The sequence below is a fragment of the Pongo abelii genome, chromosome 2 (genome assembly GCF_028885655.2).
Source record: "Pongo abelii isolate AG06213 chromosome 2, NHGRI_mPonAbe1-v2.0_pri, whole genome shotgun sequence".
Lineage (NCBI taxonomy): Eukaryota > Metazoa > Chordata > Mammalia > Primates > Hominidae > Pongo > Pongo abelii.
In genome coordinates, this window is record NC_085928.1 from 140,416,929 (window position 1) to 140,431,637 (window position 14,709).

Below are 14,709 nucleotides of genomic sequence, written 5' to 3' on the forward strand. Positions count from 1 at the left end.
CATTTTTCCAACAGCATGGTGCTCACTTTGTGTCTCTGTGTCACATTTTGGTAATTCTCACAGTATTTCAAACTTTTTCAATATTATGTCATTATGTTTGTCTGTGATCAGTGATCTTTGCTATTACTGTTAAAATTGTTTTGGGGCACCATTAACTATGTTCATGTAAGACCATAAATGTAATGAATAAATGTTGCGTGTTTTCTACTGCTGCTCTGCCCGACTGCTCTTTCCCTCTCCTTGGGCTTTCCCGTTCTCTGAGAAACAACAATATGGAAATTAAGCCAATTAATAACCCTACAGTGGCCTCTTAAGTGTTCAAGTGAAAGGAAAAATCGCATGTCTTTCACTTTAAGTCAAAAGCTAGAAAAGATTAAGCTTAGTGAGGAATGCATGTCAAAAGCTAAGATAGGCTGAAGGCTAGGCCTCTTGCCTCAAACAGTTAGCCAAGTCGCGAATGCAAAGAAGAAGTTCTTGAAATTAAAAGCGCTATTCCAGTGAACACACAAATGATAAGAAGTAAAACATCCTTATTGTGGATATGAAGAAAGTTTGAAAGGTTTCGATAAAACATAAAAGCAGCTACAATATTTCCTTAAACCAAACCTAATCCAGAGCAGGATCCTAACTCTCTTCAGTTCTATGAAGGCCGAGAGAAGTGAGGAAGCTGCCAAAGAAAAGTTTGAAGCTTGCAGAGGTTGGTTCATGAGGTTTAAGAAAAGTAGCCATCTCTATAACATGTAAGTGCAAGATGAAGCAGCAGATGTTGATGGAGAAGCTGCAGCAAGTTATTCGGAAGATGTAGCTAAGATCATTGAGGAAGGTGGTTATACTGAACATTTTCAATGTAGATGAAACAGCTATATCTTCTGAATAACTTTTTCTGTATACTCGAATCAGAAAGTTAGCAATTTATGTAAGCATTTACCACGGGATGAAATTAATTTCATGTATCGTTTTCAGTAATACATAACACTTGGTTGGTTTGGCTTTGAGTGTTAATAAGTTAAATACATGAAGATTTTAAATTACATTTTTCTTCATTTGCATAAACAGTGAGGTACATTAATTTTTGAGAGCAGAAGTAAGAAATTTTATCATGATCAGGCAGCTACAGGTGAATATTTTGGAAGATTGTTTTCTGGGGAGAGAAATCCATTTCTAATTTGCTTTTTAATGATTTGCTTTTAATTCTAGACTCGAGAGGTGATTGTCTTATCAGTATACTGTATGTCAAACCGTTCTTTAGCTTAAGAACTTATTTGTAGCTGCCAGTTGTTCCATGTTAACCTGAATTTTTAAAAGTACTTTCTGCCTTTCAGGAAACCTTTGTGACTGGCATTTGATTTCTTTCTCCCTAGTGTTTTATGGGAATAATAATCTTGTGAATTTTCCAATCATTTTTATTGTGTACATGTTACATATTTAGACTGGATTATATAGTCATCTTGATTTTTATATTCTGATTTTTGAACTGCTTTATAGCATATTCACACCTCCACCAGAGTGCTTGAAGAAGAATGAAAGTGAAAATCAGTTTTCTTGTTCGTTAACAGGTCTTCTGAGGGTTTAATACTTAAACTTTTGGCTGGGTGTCATGGGGCTGGCTGATTCTTTGATTTCACTTTATCCTACCTTTCCCTCTCTCATGAATGCAATGAATAATGACTCTAATATCTTTCTTCTCAGACGAATTAAATTGTGACTTTATTAAACTGTAATAGGCTTGCCTAATTTATTAAATTCCACCTTTTCTTTCCCTCTACTCCCTCAAAACTACTTCCTAGGAAAACTCTTGCAATCACTATTAAGAGAAAATAACTTGTGAACTTAGGAAGTATTCGTATTCAACAGATAGTTGAAATCTTTGCAGATTGGGACATTGTAAGATTTAGACAAATTTCATGATAATTTGAGTTTTAGTTACAAATTTATAATGACATAGGAAAAAATTAGGGTCCTGAGCTCCTTTTTCTTCCACATCAGCTTGTCTGTTCCACCAGACAAGGGCTCTCTTAAGTGATTGTTGTTCTGAGGCTGAAACCAAAGAGTTAGGTTGCTGACAGAGCCATGAAATCATGCTTTTCCTCTTTTTAAAAACAAAAGATTAAAAAAAAAATTCCGTCTCTATTAGTCACTTCATGTTAGTATTTATCCATGTTTAAGATTTACATTTAAAGCAAAAGTCTTCAAAGGGAAAACATGAGTTTTACTTCTCTTACGGAAGGAATTCTGTAAATTTCTACAAGTATTTATTTTTAAATATTAGTTGTCTTTTTCTAATTAAGATCTTAGAAAGTTACGTGCAACTCTGATTGTTGTAACAAGCATTAAAGATGAGCTTGCTAAATAAAATGAACGTTATATAAATTTACTTGTAATTCAGATAATACATAATTTTTTACGTATCTTTGCTTTGTGTGTTATACCTGTCTTTTTCTATAAGTGGTTACAAAATAGGGGAGGAGAAATAATTTGCAGATTGATCCTCTAGATAATTAAGAGGAATCTGGAGTTAAAATCTTTCAACACTGGAATTTTATCTGCATAGCATTCTACCTCTATAACGTTGGATGAGTTACTTAACCTTTCAGTGCCTGTAAAACAGATGATAATAGTAATTACTTGCCTCATAGTAGTTGTTAGTAGGATTAAATGTGATAATTTAGCATAGATATGTAGCATAGTGCCTAGCAGATAGTAAGCAGTGAAATGTCAGCTGATTTTTAGTATTGGCATTATCTTTGAAGAAGGGCCCATTTTAAGATTTGTTTCTCTTACCTTGCTAATAAATGTGTTAGTGTGAAAAGTTAAATGGTTCCAAGGTTAACGTGGAAAGAAAAGTCAAATAAATATGTTCCTTTAATAAAGAAAAATTCACTTGCCTTTGAACATCGCAGGTGTTTTTTAAATCTTCAGTTGCGTTAAGGTAATGAACTCGAATTTATTAACTGATTTGTGTTTGTATACACAATTAATGTTAAGTGCAAAATCCTTTAAAGTCTAAAGGACTATTGATCTGTGTTTTAAAGAATAATTTTTATAAGCTTATTTTGATACTAAAATGCATTCCATTGTCATATTATCTAAACTTTTGGGAAATGCTACCACAATTTTGTCTCTTCGGAGTTATATTTATTTTCATGATGAATATTTTAAAACTTAACAATCTAATGTTACTGTTATTTTTGCAGTTATATGTTTGCCTAATACACAAACACACCAAGCATGTTCCTGTCCCCAGGGTCTTTGTACTTTTTGTTGCCTTTACATGAAGTCCACTCTCCCTAATTATGGCCCAGCCTTGGAGCTCTCAGGTCTGTCAGGGCTCTGCAGAGGATTACCTGGTTTTGGGGAATGTTTTCTTCTAAAATGTGACTCTATCTTTATTATGTTTGTTGTTTTCCTCCTACCTGGCATTATGTTATATACTCTTTCTTGTTTAAAATCACTTTCCCATTAATATCCAAGGGTAGAAACTTTGTTTCGTTCACTGCTTATTCTCCTACTGTGTGTGATAAAGCACAGGGCCTGGCACATTGTAAGCAGTAATAAATATTTGTTAAGTGAATGTAGGAATGTTGTTGATCAAATTAAAACAGTTTTGTTGAGGAGATGAAGATTCTGTGAACCAATTTTTAATAATCATTTTACATGAGGTTATTTGAGGTTTTCATGCTCAGAAATGAACCATTTGAAAAGATGTAATTTGTAACTTTTCACCCCCCCGCCAAAAAAAAAAAAAGAAAAAGAAGATTTAAATTTAGAATACTTGGTACATGGTGTGAACTGAGAGTTAAGAAAGGCCTGATTGAGAATACTGACTCAGCCTAAAATAGCAGTGATACTGTGCAGTAATTTATCCTGTTTTCTTTCCAGGAGCTTGCTTAGTGCCTAACACTGATAGTCAGTAAATGTTTGTTGGGTGAATGAATGAGCCTGTAAAATCAGTAAAGTCATGAACTAATTCCTAGTTTCTTACAGAGTATCCTAAGGACCCTTGAATAATTGCTTCTGGAATAAAATGGATGGAAATTTGCAACAGAATCACCTGGAGGGCTTGTAAATATAGTCTGTTAGGTTTACTTTTTCCACCCTGTGTTTTGGGTGGAGCAAAGGAGTCTTACTTCTAACAAGTTCTGAGGTAGTGTATGTGATGCTGTCCTCCTTTCAGAAGCTTTGCTGTATATCTGTATTCCTGTTTAGGTGATTCATATTAATGTATTGAAGGTTTTGAGAGCAGAAGGTTTTGAGAGTAGAGGAAGCTGTTTAACTCTTAACTATTTCTGACTTACTTGGCCCTAGTCCTCTCCCCTACTTGTTTGTATGTATGTGTGTGTGTATGTATGTATGTATGTATGTATGTGTGTATGTATCTATACTCATAAAATAGTTTTTTTTTCTTTTTTCTGTATACTTGGGTAGGTAAATACTGTGTCAGGAGTGAAGCCTTCAAAATTGAGCCCTGTTGCAGAGTTGGAAGATATTATGATAGTTATGATCTGCATGAAAACATTTGTATACATTTTTGAGTCTTGCAAATTGTAATTTGGAATAAACGGCATGTATAGCAAGAATGATTTTATGAAAATTGATTCCAAAATGATGAAATGATTTCTAAGTAACATTTTTCCCCTTTATTCATGTATCACTTAGAGTCATCGTCGATGGTTTTAATTTGCCAAGCCATATTTCCAGAAGTTTAGGGACTTGACAAAATTAGGAAATAATATTTTGTCATGAAAAGTTGAGTTTTCTCTTGATGAAGATTGAGTCTTAGCTAGTGTCAAATTTTTCCTAGTTGTATTTTCAATTTTAGGCTAATCTAGTCTCATGGTACAGCATTCTACTTTGCATGTCTTAGATTTTGTTGACTTAATTGTGTTTTAAAATATGATTGTACTGATTCTGGTCTTGTGTCTTAGAGTGATGGTTTTGATACAAGATGTGGCTAATCAATGGAAAAGGGATATTTGAGGAAGAAGTGATCATGGTTATGAACTCTAGAGATGTTAAATGTAGCATAAAATTTGAATCTGGGATTCTTTATGTTCACTAAGGCTGTGGATCTTTCCATTGATGAGTCCAGCTTGACAGGTGAGACAACGCCTTGTTCTAAGGTGACAGCTCCTCAGCCAGCTGCAACTAATGGAGATCTTGCATCGAGAAGTAACATTGCCTTTATGGGAACACTGGTCAGATGTGGCAAAGCAAAGGTAAATTTTTTTTCCTGATTTGAAAAAAGCAGTTCCTTTGTTTGAAACTATTTCCTCAATTATTTTTTGCTGATTTTATGTGGAATTTTTCAAATACATGACAAAAGATAAAATTGAACTTAACCCGTTACATCTATTTGTGAAACTGGGGAGAATCTGTGTCCCTGAAGTATGATATTTCCATAGTTCTGCTGTTTCCCAGATAATGGATAATCCTCAATACCTGTTTCTTTTTAAAGAGAGAAACAGTGTTTTCATGGATGTGTTTATTATTAAATAAATTTTAATTTAGTTGATATGATACTGGCTGTAATAATCTGACTATATATTGTTCACCTGTTGATCGATTTCAAATGCTTCGTTTCCTTAATTCTGATACGCCACCAGTGCAAAAGACACCATTCACTAGAGGTAAAAAGAAACTATATTAAATGTCTCCTATTGAGTATAATACATATTTGTATTTCAGAAATACTAATATAGGCAAAAAATAGGCCTCAGAATTGAGTCTGCTATACGTTTTTTTTTGAGACGGAGTCTCGCTTTGTCATCCAGGCTGGAGTGCAGTGGCGTGATCTTGGCTCACTGCAACCTTCACCTTCCAGGTTCAAGTGATTCTCCTGCCTCAGCCTCCCGTGTAGGAGGGATTGCAGGCATATCCCACCACGCCTGGCTAATTTTTTGTATTTTTAGTAGAGATGGCATTTCACCATGTGGACCAGGCTAATCTCGAACTCCTGACCTCAAGTGATCCACCCGCCTCGGCCACCCAAAGTACTGGGATTATAGGTGTGAGCCACAGCACCCGGCCAGCAATACGTTTAATGTAATGTTTGTTTCCAGGGTTTAAATCATAAGGGGCAAATGCTAATGACAGTAACATAAAAAAGTAAATTTGCTGAGGAAATCTTAGGAGTGTGTGTGTTAGACATCTTCACTGTAGGTAAGACTTTGAAAGTTGTTAGATGTGTGTGTGTATGTGTTTTGGTTTACATTTCATCTGGATGTAAATGTATTTTCCTGTTTTTCCCCTTAGGGTGTTGTCATTGGAACAGGAGAAAATTCTGAATTTGGGGAGGTTTTTAAAATGATGCAAGCAGAAGAGGTGAGTACTTAATATGTTAATGATATATTTGTTCCAAATCTGAAATTCTTCATTGTAAGTAGAGAATGTTGGATTATTTTATATACTATTGAGAGCAGTATTTTATTCAGAATGGAAATCAGTTGTCTCTGTTTAGAAACATAATTGGAAAGCCTGTAATTGAAAAGGTCTAAATTGATGTTGTTAGTATTCTAAAGGATTTTGAGCTTTACTCATTGTTTATAGCAGAAAAAGGCTTATAGCCACTTATTTGTAGATCTTATTATTTTCAGAAATTAGTGTTGTGGTAATTTTAAGGATTAGTAATTAGTATATTTGTACCTTGGAATATGTCTTCTATCAAATTTTTTCAACTTCACATAATTCCAAGTAAGGGTGGCAGGGAAAAGATTGCCAAGTAAAATAACCTAGAAGATATTCTCGGCTAAAAGTATTAAAGATGAGTTCATTTTAAATACTTGCTTGTTATAAAAAGAAGTTGCATTCTGCAAATGTCATGTTCTTCCCAAATCCTCTAGACTTCTCAGGTAACCTGCCAAAACTCCGGTATGCGATGCAAAATGGGAACTCATTCCAAGAGACGTGGCAGTGAAGGGATGAATAGAGAACAGGGTTAGCAGATGAAGGGGGATTAAAAGACCTGGGTTACTAGCATGTTTGTGGATACAGAAAGGGGAAAATTGGAAAAGTAAGTGAGAGAGCAGCTGATGGTAATGAAGTCCTGCAGTGGTTGGTAGGAGGGAGAACAGATTTTTCCTCAAAAGGAAGCATAGAGAGAACGGACCTTTTCAAATAATAAACAGGTTTTTAAAAATAGAGAATTTCTGTTCCTCATTGTGTGATGTTGGGCATTGTGTAAAATCTAAGTCTCAGTTTTCTCAGTGAAGGTGATTATTTACCTTATGGGAGAGTTGTATGGTTAACTTAGGAATTGCTTTGTCAAGCACTTAGCAAGCCCCTGGCACTTGATAAAGCTTAGTAAATATAGCTAATTGTGGTGATGCTCTTCTTCAACTTATCAAGGCACCAAAAACCCCTCTGCAGAAGAGCATGGACCTCTTAGGAAAACAACTTTCCTTTTACTCCTTCGGTATAATAGGTAAGAGAAGAGTGAGTATGTATATATTTTTATTTGAGTTTTGTTTTTTGAATGTGAAGGGTGGTGTTATTCTAGTTTTATTTATTGGCTTCTTTTTTTATTAAGTTTAATACTTTTTAAAATTATAAGACTACTAGTCATTGTTCATTTCAACAAAGAAAAAATAGAACTCTGATTCTTATAATCAGAAAATATTTCTTTAAACATTTTAGTATTTGTCTTTCTAGTCGTCAACAAGAATGTAATACTATAGTTTTATGGACTGCTTTTCTATTTTTATTTCACATATCCTGCCATAAAACTCTTGTCATTAAGTTGATGCTCACATAAAACAAACATAAAGGTTGTATAATATTCTATTTTGTGGGAAAACGTATAAGAAGACCTCTTCTAGACATTTAGGATTTTTTGAGATTTTTTTTGTCATATAAATACTTCTTCATTGTGGTATCTTCTGGTAAATACCTCTCTTTTTTAAGGAAAAATTCTTAGAATTCTTAGAAATAAAATTATTTAGTCAAAGGGGATCCATGTAACTTTTAAATTTTTGGCCAGCTTTAAGTATTGTCATTAACTTCAACCGTAAATGAAAGAGTTCTCATTATTTGATTTCACAGTTCATTATTAGGGAAACCGAATGCTTTGTCATGTGTGGGTTGATCATTTTTATTTCATTTTATGACCTGCCAACGATTTCTTTTGTCCCTTTTCTTGTGTCTTGAGTCTTAGATTGATAAAAGCTTTTTATATGACTAGATTATCAATCTTTTTGTTGTATAAGTATTTTTTTCCCCCATTTAAGTTGCCTTTGAGGCATGTGGAATAAACTTGGTAAGAGGACAATATATGTAATTAACTATTTATGCCTAGTGTTCCATTATTGGAACGCTAAGCATGTGGGAGTTATTTATATCCTACTGCTCAAGGTCATTGCCAAGGTCTGGTTGCAAAAATTCAAAAAATTGCAACCTCAGACACAGGTGGGTTAAAACATCTCCTTTTCCTTGAGAGTCTGTTATCACTCTCCTATTGATAATCTCTGCAATTAAGTTGGTTTTGTTCTATTCCTAAAGATTTTCCCAACCTCATGTTTATAAGAACATTTATTAAAACATTGTTGTATAGTTTTTTATTTTTGACATTTTACTATTTTATTTAAAATTTATTTTAGTACATGGCTTAAGGCAGAGTTTTAACTTTTTTACTCAAGTTAATTGTCCCATTAATTCTGTAATCCAGTCTTTATTCATTGGATTGAAGTCATGTTTTTATCACACATTAAGCACTTGCATTAATTTTGGAGTCTTTTCTCCTTTAATTTTCTTACCATGTTAATTATTCCAGCTAGCTTAGTATTTCAAAGTCAGTAATACAATTTTTTTTTTTTGAGACGGAGTCTCTCTCTTGTTGCTCAGGCTGAAGTGCAATGGCGCAATCTCGGCTGACTGCAACCTCCACCTCCTGGTGTTCAGGCGATTTCCCTGCCTCAGCCTTCCGAGTAGCTGGGATTACAGGTGTGCGCCACCACACCTGGCTAATTTTTTTATTGTATTTTTAATAGAGACGCGATTTTACCATGTTGGCCAAGCTGGTCTCAAACTCCTGAACTCATGTGATTGCCCGCCTCAGCCTCCCAAAGTGCTGGGATTACAGGAATAATGCAATTTTAAAGCAATATTTGTGTTAATACAATATTAGTTGAAATAACTTCTTAAATAGTAATTCTGTTTATCCATCTATCTTCATTATAAACATAAAGTAGAAGGTAGGAAGTTATCTTAGTTGTTTTTGTTTCACTGGTGTGTATGCCCTCATAACTCCTTCCATTTGATTATTGCTCTTCATTTTCTGGAAATTTTATAGCGAATTTGATGAATTGAAGGGCATTCTAGCCAATTAAATCTTTGCAGTTTCTGTTAGCACTACACCATAAACCATTTCAAATTTAGTAATAAATATGTTTCAACTTTATGATTCTCTGGTTTTATGTTAGTATATTACATTGGACATAATTTTTCTTGCCAAGGTCAAGAGCTAGATCAGGGGTCAGCAATAGTTTTTTTTTTTTTTTTTTGTAAAGAACTAGATAGTAAATATTTTAGTCCATATGATCTCTGTTGGGAATACTTTACTTTGCCATTAGCATGAAATCAATCATAGAAAATATGTAAATAAATGAGTGTGGCTATGTTCCAACAAATTTCATTTACATAAGCAGATAGGAGACCCACAGATTATAGGTTGCTGACCCCTGGTATAATCCTTTGGACATAATTTCTTTCATCATGATAGTATTTGGGATAGGATCTTAGCAGGTTGCTATTTGGATAATCTTTAGTTATACAAAGATAAAAAAAAACTTGTCTTAAATGTTCATATTGATTTGCAATCTTGAGATAGCTTATTTTATCAAACCTCTCATGAATCTGTTTGCTTTTTCCTCACAAACCTGCTTGTGTGCCCCTTTCCCCCTATTCTTTTCAAAGATAAAAGGTTAAAGCAAGGAGTATTGGTTTAATTGATTTTTAAATTTTTGAAATGCCATGAAAGTAGTAATTTTTAGATGTTAATGCAGTTGTAGGTGCTTAACATAAGGCACATCGCTTTTTGAGCCAAGTCCTAAGTGTCCCTTTGTATGTAGTATGGATTTGCTGAGAAGTGTCTGGATATTGTGTTATGGAAAATAAAGTTTTAGGGTTTAATTTTGCATATTTGATATTAAATAGAAGACCTATATGTTTGCTACCACCTTCTTTTTTTCATTGTATGAACATACTGGTAATTTTTTAAAAAATAATAAAATATTACTGCTTTAAGGGATGGGTAGGAGCAGTGTCAACCAAAAGTAAAACTGTGTGTGTGTGCATGTGTGGTGTGTGTGTGCATACATGTACCTATGTGAGTATGCACAGCATTCACATTAAGCAGTGTTAACTTTAACCTCCCCTGTTTAATGGATTTTTATAAAATCTTGTAATTGTGATCTGATATGCTTTCCCTTTTTTGTCAAGGGATGTTTTAGATTCCTTCAGCTTGTTCTGTTCCTTCTAGGTGGTTGTATGTAAAAGATAACTATTTAATTATCTTTCAGGAATCATCATGTTGGTTGGCTGGTTACTGGGAAAAGATATCCTGGAAATGTTTACTATTAGTGTAAGGTAAGTCCCAATACTTTATAATTGGAGTCTCTTTTGCCTCTTTTATTTCTCTAATGGACATAGCTTACGTTTTATTATGGAGATCAGTATTACATGGAGCCCATAAGAGTATAATATCGCTACATAAATAGTTCAGAAATCATATATTAAAATTTTCCTTAGAAAAATGAAAATGTATGTATAAGGTAATGAAGAAAACCCATACTAAATGTCTGGAATTACTAATGCATTATTGCCTTTTTATATATAAATAGACAGTTAAGGATTGTCAAATTGAAAACTAGCAGCATGAAAGAGAAAGTTCACAATACAGAAACTGAATAATCAATTTCAGAGGAAAACGAAACATTGAAGAAATGAAGACAAATTTAAAAACCAAGTGTTTGTATTTTCAGAGACTTGTGAAGAAACTGCATCCGTGAGATAAATTGTTGTAGAAAAGGATCAGAGAACAAAAAGAGTTTTTAGAAATTAAGATTATGATTGCTGAAATTAAAAATTCAATTGTAGGGGTGTAATATAAATTCAAAGAGGTCTCCCCCCAAAAAGAGTAAAAAGTCTTAGAAAGAATGAGATAAAATGATAAAGAGGAATAATTTCAGGAAATACCACTTGTACCTAATTGGAGTTTCAAAAATTACGTAAGATATGACACACAAATATTTTCTCAAGCTAAGGCAAAAAGTAAGTCTTTATAGATTGAAAGGATTCACTAAATGCCAAGCAGAATGGAAAAAACTTCAACCTTGATACATAATTGTGAAACTAAAGAAAAAAAGTCAGGTCATCTACAAAGGAAGGGTAACTACGCTGGCGTCAGACTTCTCATTAGCAACTGCAGTTTCTACCACAGGGTCTTTTTGGGTTCTTCTGAACATTCCAACTCACAAGACTTTCACAGACCACATCTGATACCTGTGCCCTGAACACAGCAGGGTAACTTCACGCAACCTTCTCTTGAGAGTCCGCAGCAGTCCATGTAGCAATTCACTCAAGTACAAGAAGATAAGGTCAACCTTGTGAGTGTGGGATCTACCTTGGGTTAAAATATCTCGTGTTCTATGAGAGACATATTTTGAAACATGCGTTTCCAGACGCCTGCAAGGGACATGTCTAGTTACAAGAGTTACTACACTCGAGAAACTCAAAGCAATGACTTCCAATAAGATAATTGTAACTTTCCTAGTCCAGAGAGATTTTATTAGTCAGGGGATCCCTTAATCATAGCAGTGTTATCTAGCAGCATACTTGACATATTATTCTTACCAGGTCACTAGGTGAATAGAACTAGAGTTAATCAAATCCAGAAGGGGAAGATTATTTTATTAACTCTTCATCCACAGCAACATCAGATTGCATTAGAATACAGTGGCGCAGTGGTAACAAATTAGGGGACAGTTGATCATAAATCTGTAAATTAGGCCTAGCCAAAGGATTGGTCCAATTAGTTACAAATAGGTAGGCAAGTACTCAGAACATTCATTTCCTACCCATCCTTGTATGAATTCCAGCAAAACAAGGGTGAAAGAAAGGAAGATGATAATAGACATAAGAAAGGGCAAGAACTTACTTAGGCATCTAAGAAAAAGAAGTCCTGGTAGACATCTGTTGTAGGCATAGGAAATATTTCAAATATTAGAACAAAAGTCAATGTCTTTCAAAAAGAAAAGTCAAATAGATTACGAGGAATCAGAACGAATAAGACGTAAAAAGATATTTGTGATATAGTGAAAGAATGTTTTTTTTTTTTCTCAAGGGAGGGGGTGAAAATGCAATTTGAAACTCTTGGTTTAAATTTGTATTTAAAAACGCCATGGGTTAAATATAAAATACATTTAAAATGGGGAATAAGTTTGAGATATTAAACATTGACATATTATCCACTGGATCATTTTTAGTTTTTGAGGATTTGGGGTTTTTTTTTTGAGTTCTGTTTGTACAGATTGACGTATCATAACTTCTGTTCTTTCTTCAAGGTCTTCCAAAGGACAAGAAACTTAAAAATTTTCAAATAGAATAAAACTCATTCTATTTTGCAATTCTGTTTTGCAGTATGGATCCATTGGAATCTTTTATAAATATAAGCTACATTATGGGACCTTTAATGATCCTATTTTTCCTCTTTCTTGAAGTATTTTACAATTTCTTCACCCTAGGAATTATTTTAACAATTATTCGCAAGAGTGCTGAAGATGACTAAAACAATAAGAAAGCAGAAAAATGATGGAATCATTGAGAAGGCTGATGTAATAATAAAGTACATCATCACTATTCTCTTAATCTTTAGTTTTCTTATTATGTTGCCTAAAGTATTGCATCATTTAAGAAGGTGTAAAAGAAGTCTAAAGGCACAATCTTTAGGTTTGTTTGTTACAGCTTTCATTGAACAAAAATGAGAATTCAAAATTTTTCACTTTCTACTATAATGGCAAAGAGAATAATTGACAGAGAAGACTTTTCACAATTATTAGACATATCAGAAGATCAGTGCAAAGAGCCAAATAGAAGCACTGTAGGCTGTAATGATGTGGGTGAAATTAATAATATAAGTGAAATCTCAAGACTGAGTCTTTGGATGATACTCTAGATCTTCTCAAACACCTTAATTTTGATGAGTGAGCAGTCTGTTTTTAAGGACAGAAAAGAAACCGGTATTCTCTTCCAGTTAATCATTCTGCAGCGAGGACTCTATCATGCAGTAGTTTTCAGCAAGAATCTGGACCATCTCTTTTTGTTAAACGAATGTATGACCCTATTTCATTCATCTTTTATGATGCTTGTTTATCAGCATTGACTTCATGCTGCTTTTAAGTGGAGAAATGCTGAAGGCTGGTATGAATATAAAAGTGATTAAAAGGAAATAGATTATGGAGAAGTATAAAAATTCACTGGATTCATCATTGTAATTGGTGTTTATAAATCTAAAATTGAAAATGTTTTGCAGTCATGGACCAAAGAAGATAACTGTTCTCTTTTCAACACAATTGGGAGCCATCAGTGGTTTTAGAAGTGTTGCAATTTGACAGAACAAATGCAAGAAAGAAGAACTAGATTAATAAGCTAGAGCCTGTTAGAAATATTTTTTGAAATCTGAAATCAATATTTATAAGATAAATATGTTCCAAGTTCACCAAAAACAGTAGATGAGCAGTTAGTTGCATCCAAAAGATGTTACCGATTTCAGGTATAGATGCCTTCAAGTCCAGGAATAATTTTGGGTTATCATTAAAATGAAAATTTAGAGTGAAGTTTTTCACAATTTATTTATTCCTCTGCAAAGTTTTGCTAAGATGACTTAAATATAAAAGATCGAAAAGATTCATTGTATCTAGATTGTAAGTGATGATGCCTATTTTTCCTTAATGGAAGCATTTAAAAAAAAAAAAAGAAAAGAAAAAAAGAAAAAAAAAGGATTCCATTTGAACTAGGAACATTCTCTTTGAGTAGCCCAAAGGAGAAAAGGAAGTATTAATGATAATACATATTTCTTGACTCTTCAGTGTGTATTGTTTAGCCAATAATATTGTTGCTTATGTGCTTTCAACTTTAAAATCAACCAGTAAATAAAGCATGAAAAAGTCAATTACAGTTATAGAAAATGTACTAGATTATGCAAAGATTACAAAAATGTACTAGATTACTAATGTACTAGATTATGCAAAGAAAAAGTTGGTAATGGAAATTAGGAAGTAGAAGCAGCAGAGGGAACAGTGGTAGAATGAGGGGTTAAATTGCTTATGTCCTTATTTCTAGCAGAGTCAAGAGATAGTATTTGAAATGGCACAAAGAAAGGCTTGTTATTTTTTAATTATAAAAGGCAAGAGTGAAATAATTTTTTAAACTGTGATAAAATACACATATCATAAAATTTACAGTTTTAAAGAGTTAATTTGGTGGAGTTAAGTATGGTCACAATGTTTTACAACTGTTAACTGCCATCTAGATTCAGAACCTTTTCATCATGCCAGAAGAAAACTCTGTACACATTAAGCAGTCACTCCCCAGTTTTCCTCTTCCCCTAGTCCCTGGTAACCACTCACTAATCTGCTATCTCTATGGATTTGCCTATTCTAGATATTTCATATAAATGAAATGATATAATATGGGACCTTTTGTATCTGTCTTTTTTCA

The 14,709-nt window shown here is 33.5% G+C and overlaps 1 protein-coding gene across 7 annotated transcripts in view; it reads left to right on the forward strand.

The window, feature by feature from the left end:
• Positions 1–14,709, forward strand: part of ATP2C1 (ATPase secretory pathway Ca2+ transporting 1) — a 160,058-nt gene that overhangs the window by 92,498 nt on the left and 52,851 nt on the right. For all 7 annotated transcript variants that reach the window (XM_054552579.2, XM_054552580.2, XM_024245404.3 and 4 more), the window contains 4 exons: positions 5,061–5,216; positions 6,253–6,321; positions 7,345–7,420; positions 10,512–10,578. In XM_054552579.2, coding sequence (XP_054408554.1) covers positions 5,061–5,216; positions 6,253–6,321; positions 7,345–7,420; positions 10,512–10,578 — 368 coding nt within the window. The remainder of the gene's footprint in view (positions 1–5,060; positions 5,217–6,252; positions 6,322–7,344; positions 7,421–10,511; positions 10,579–14,709) is intronic.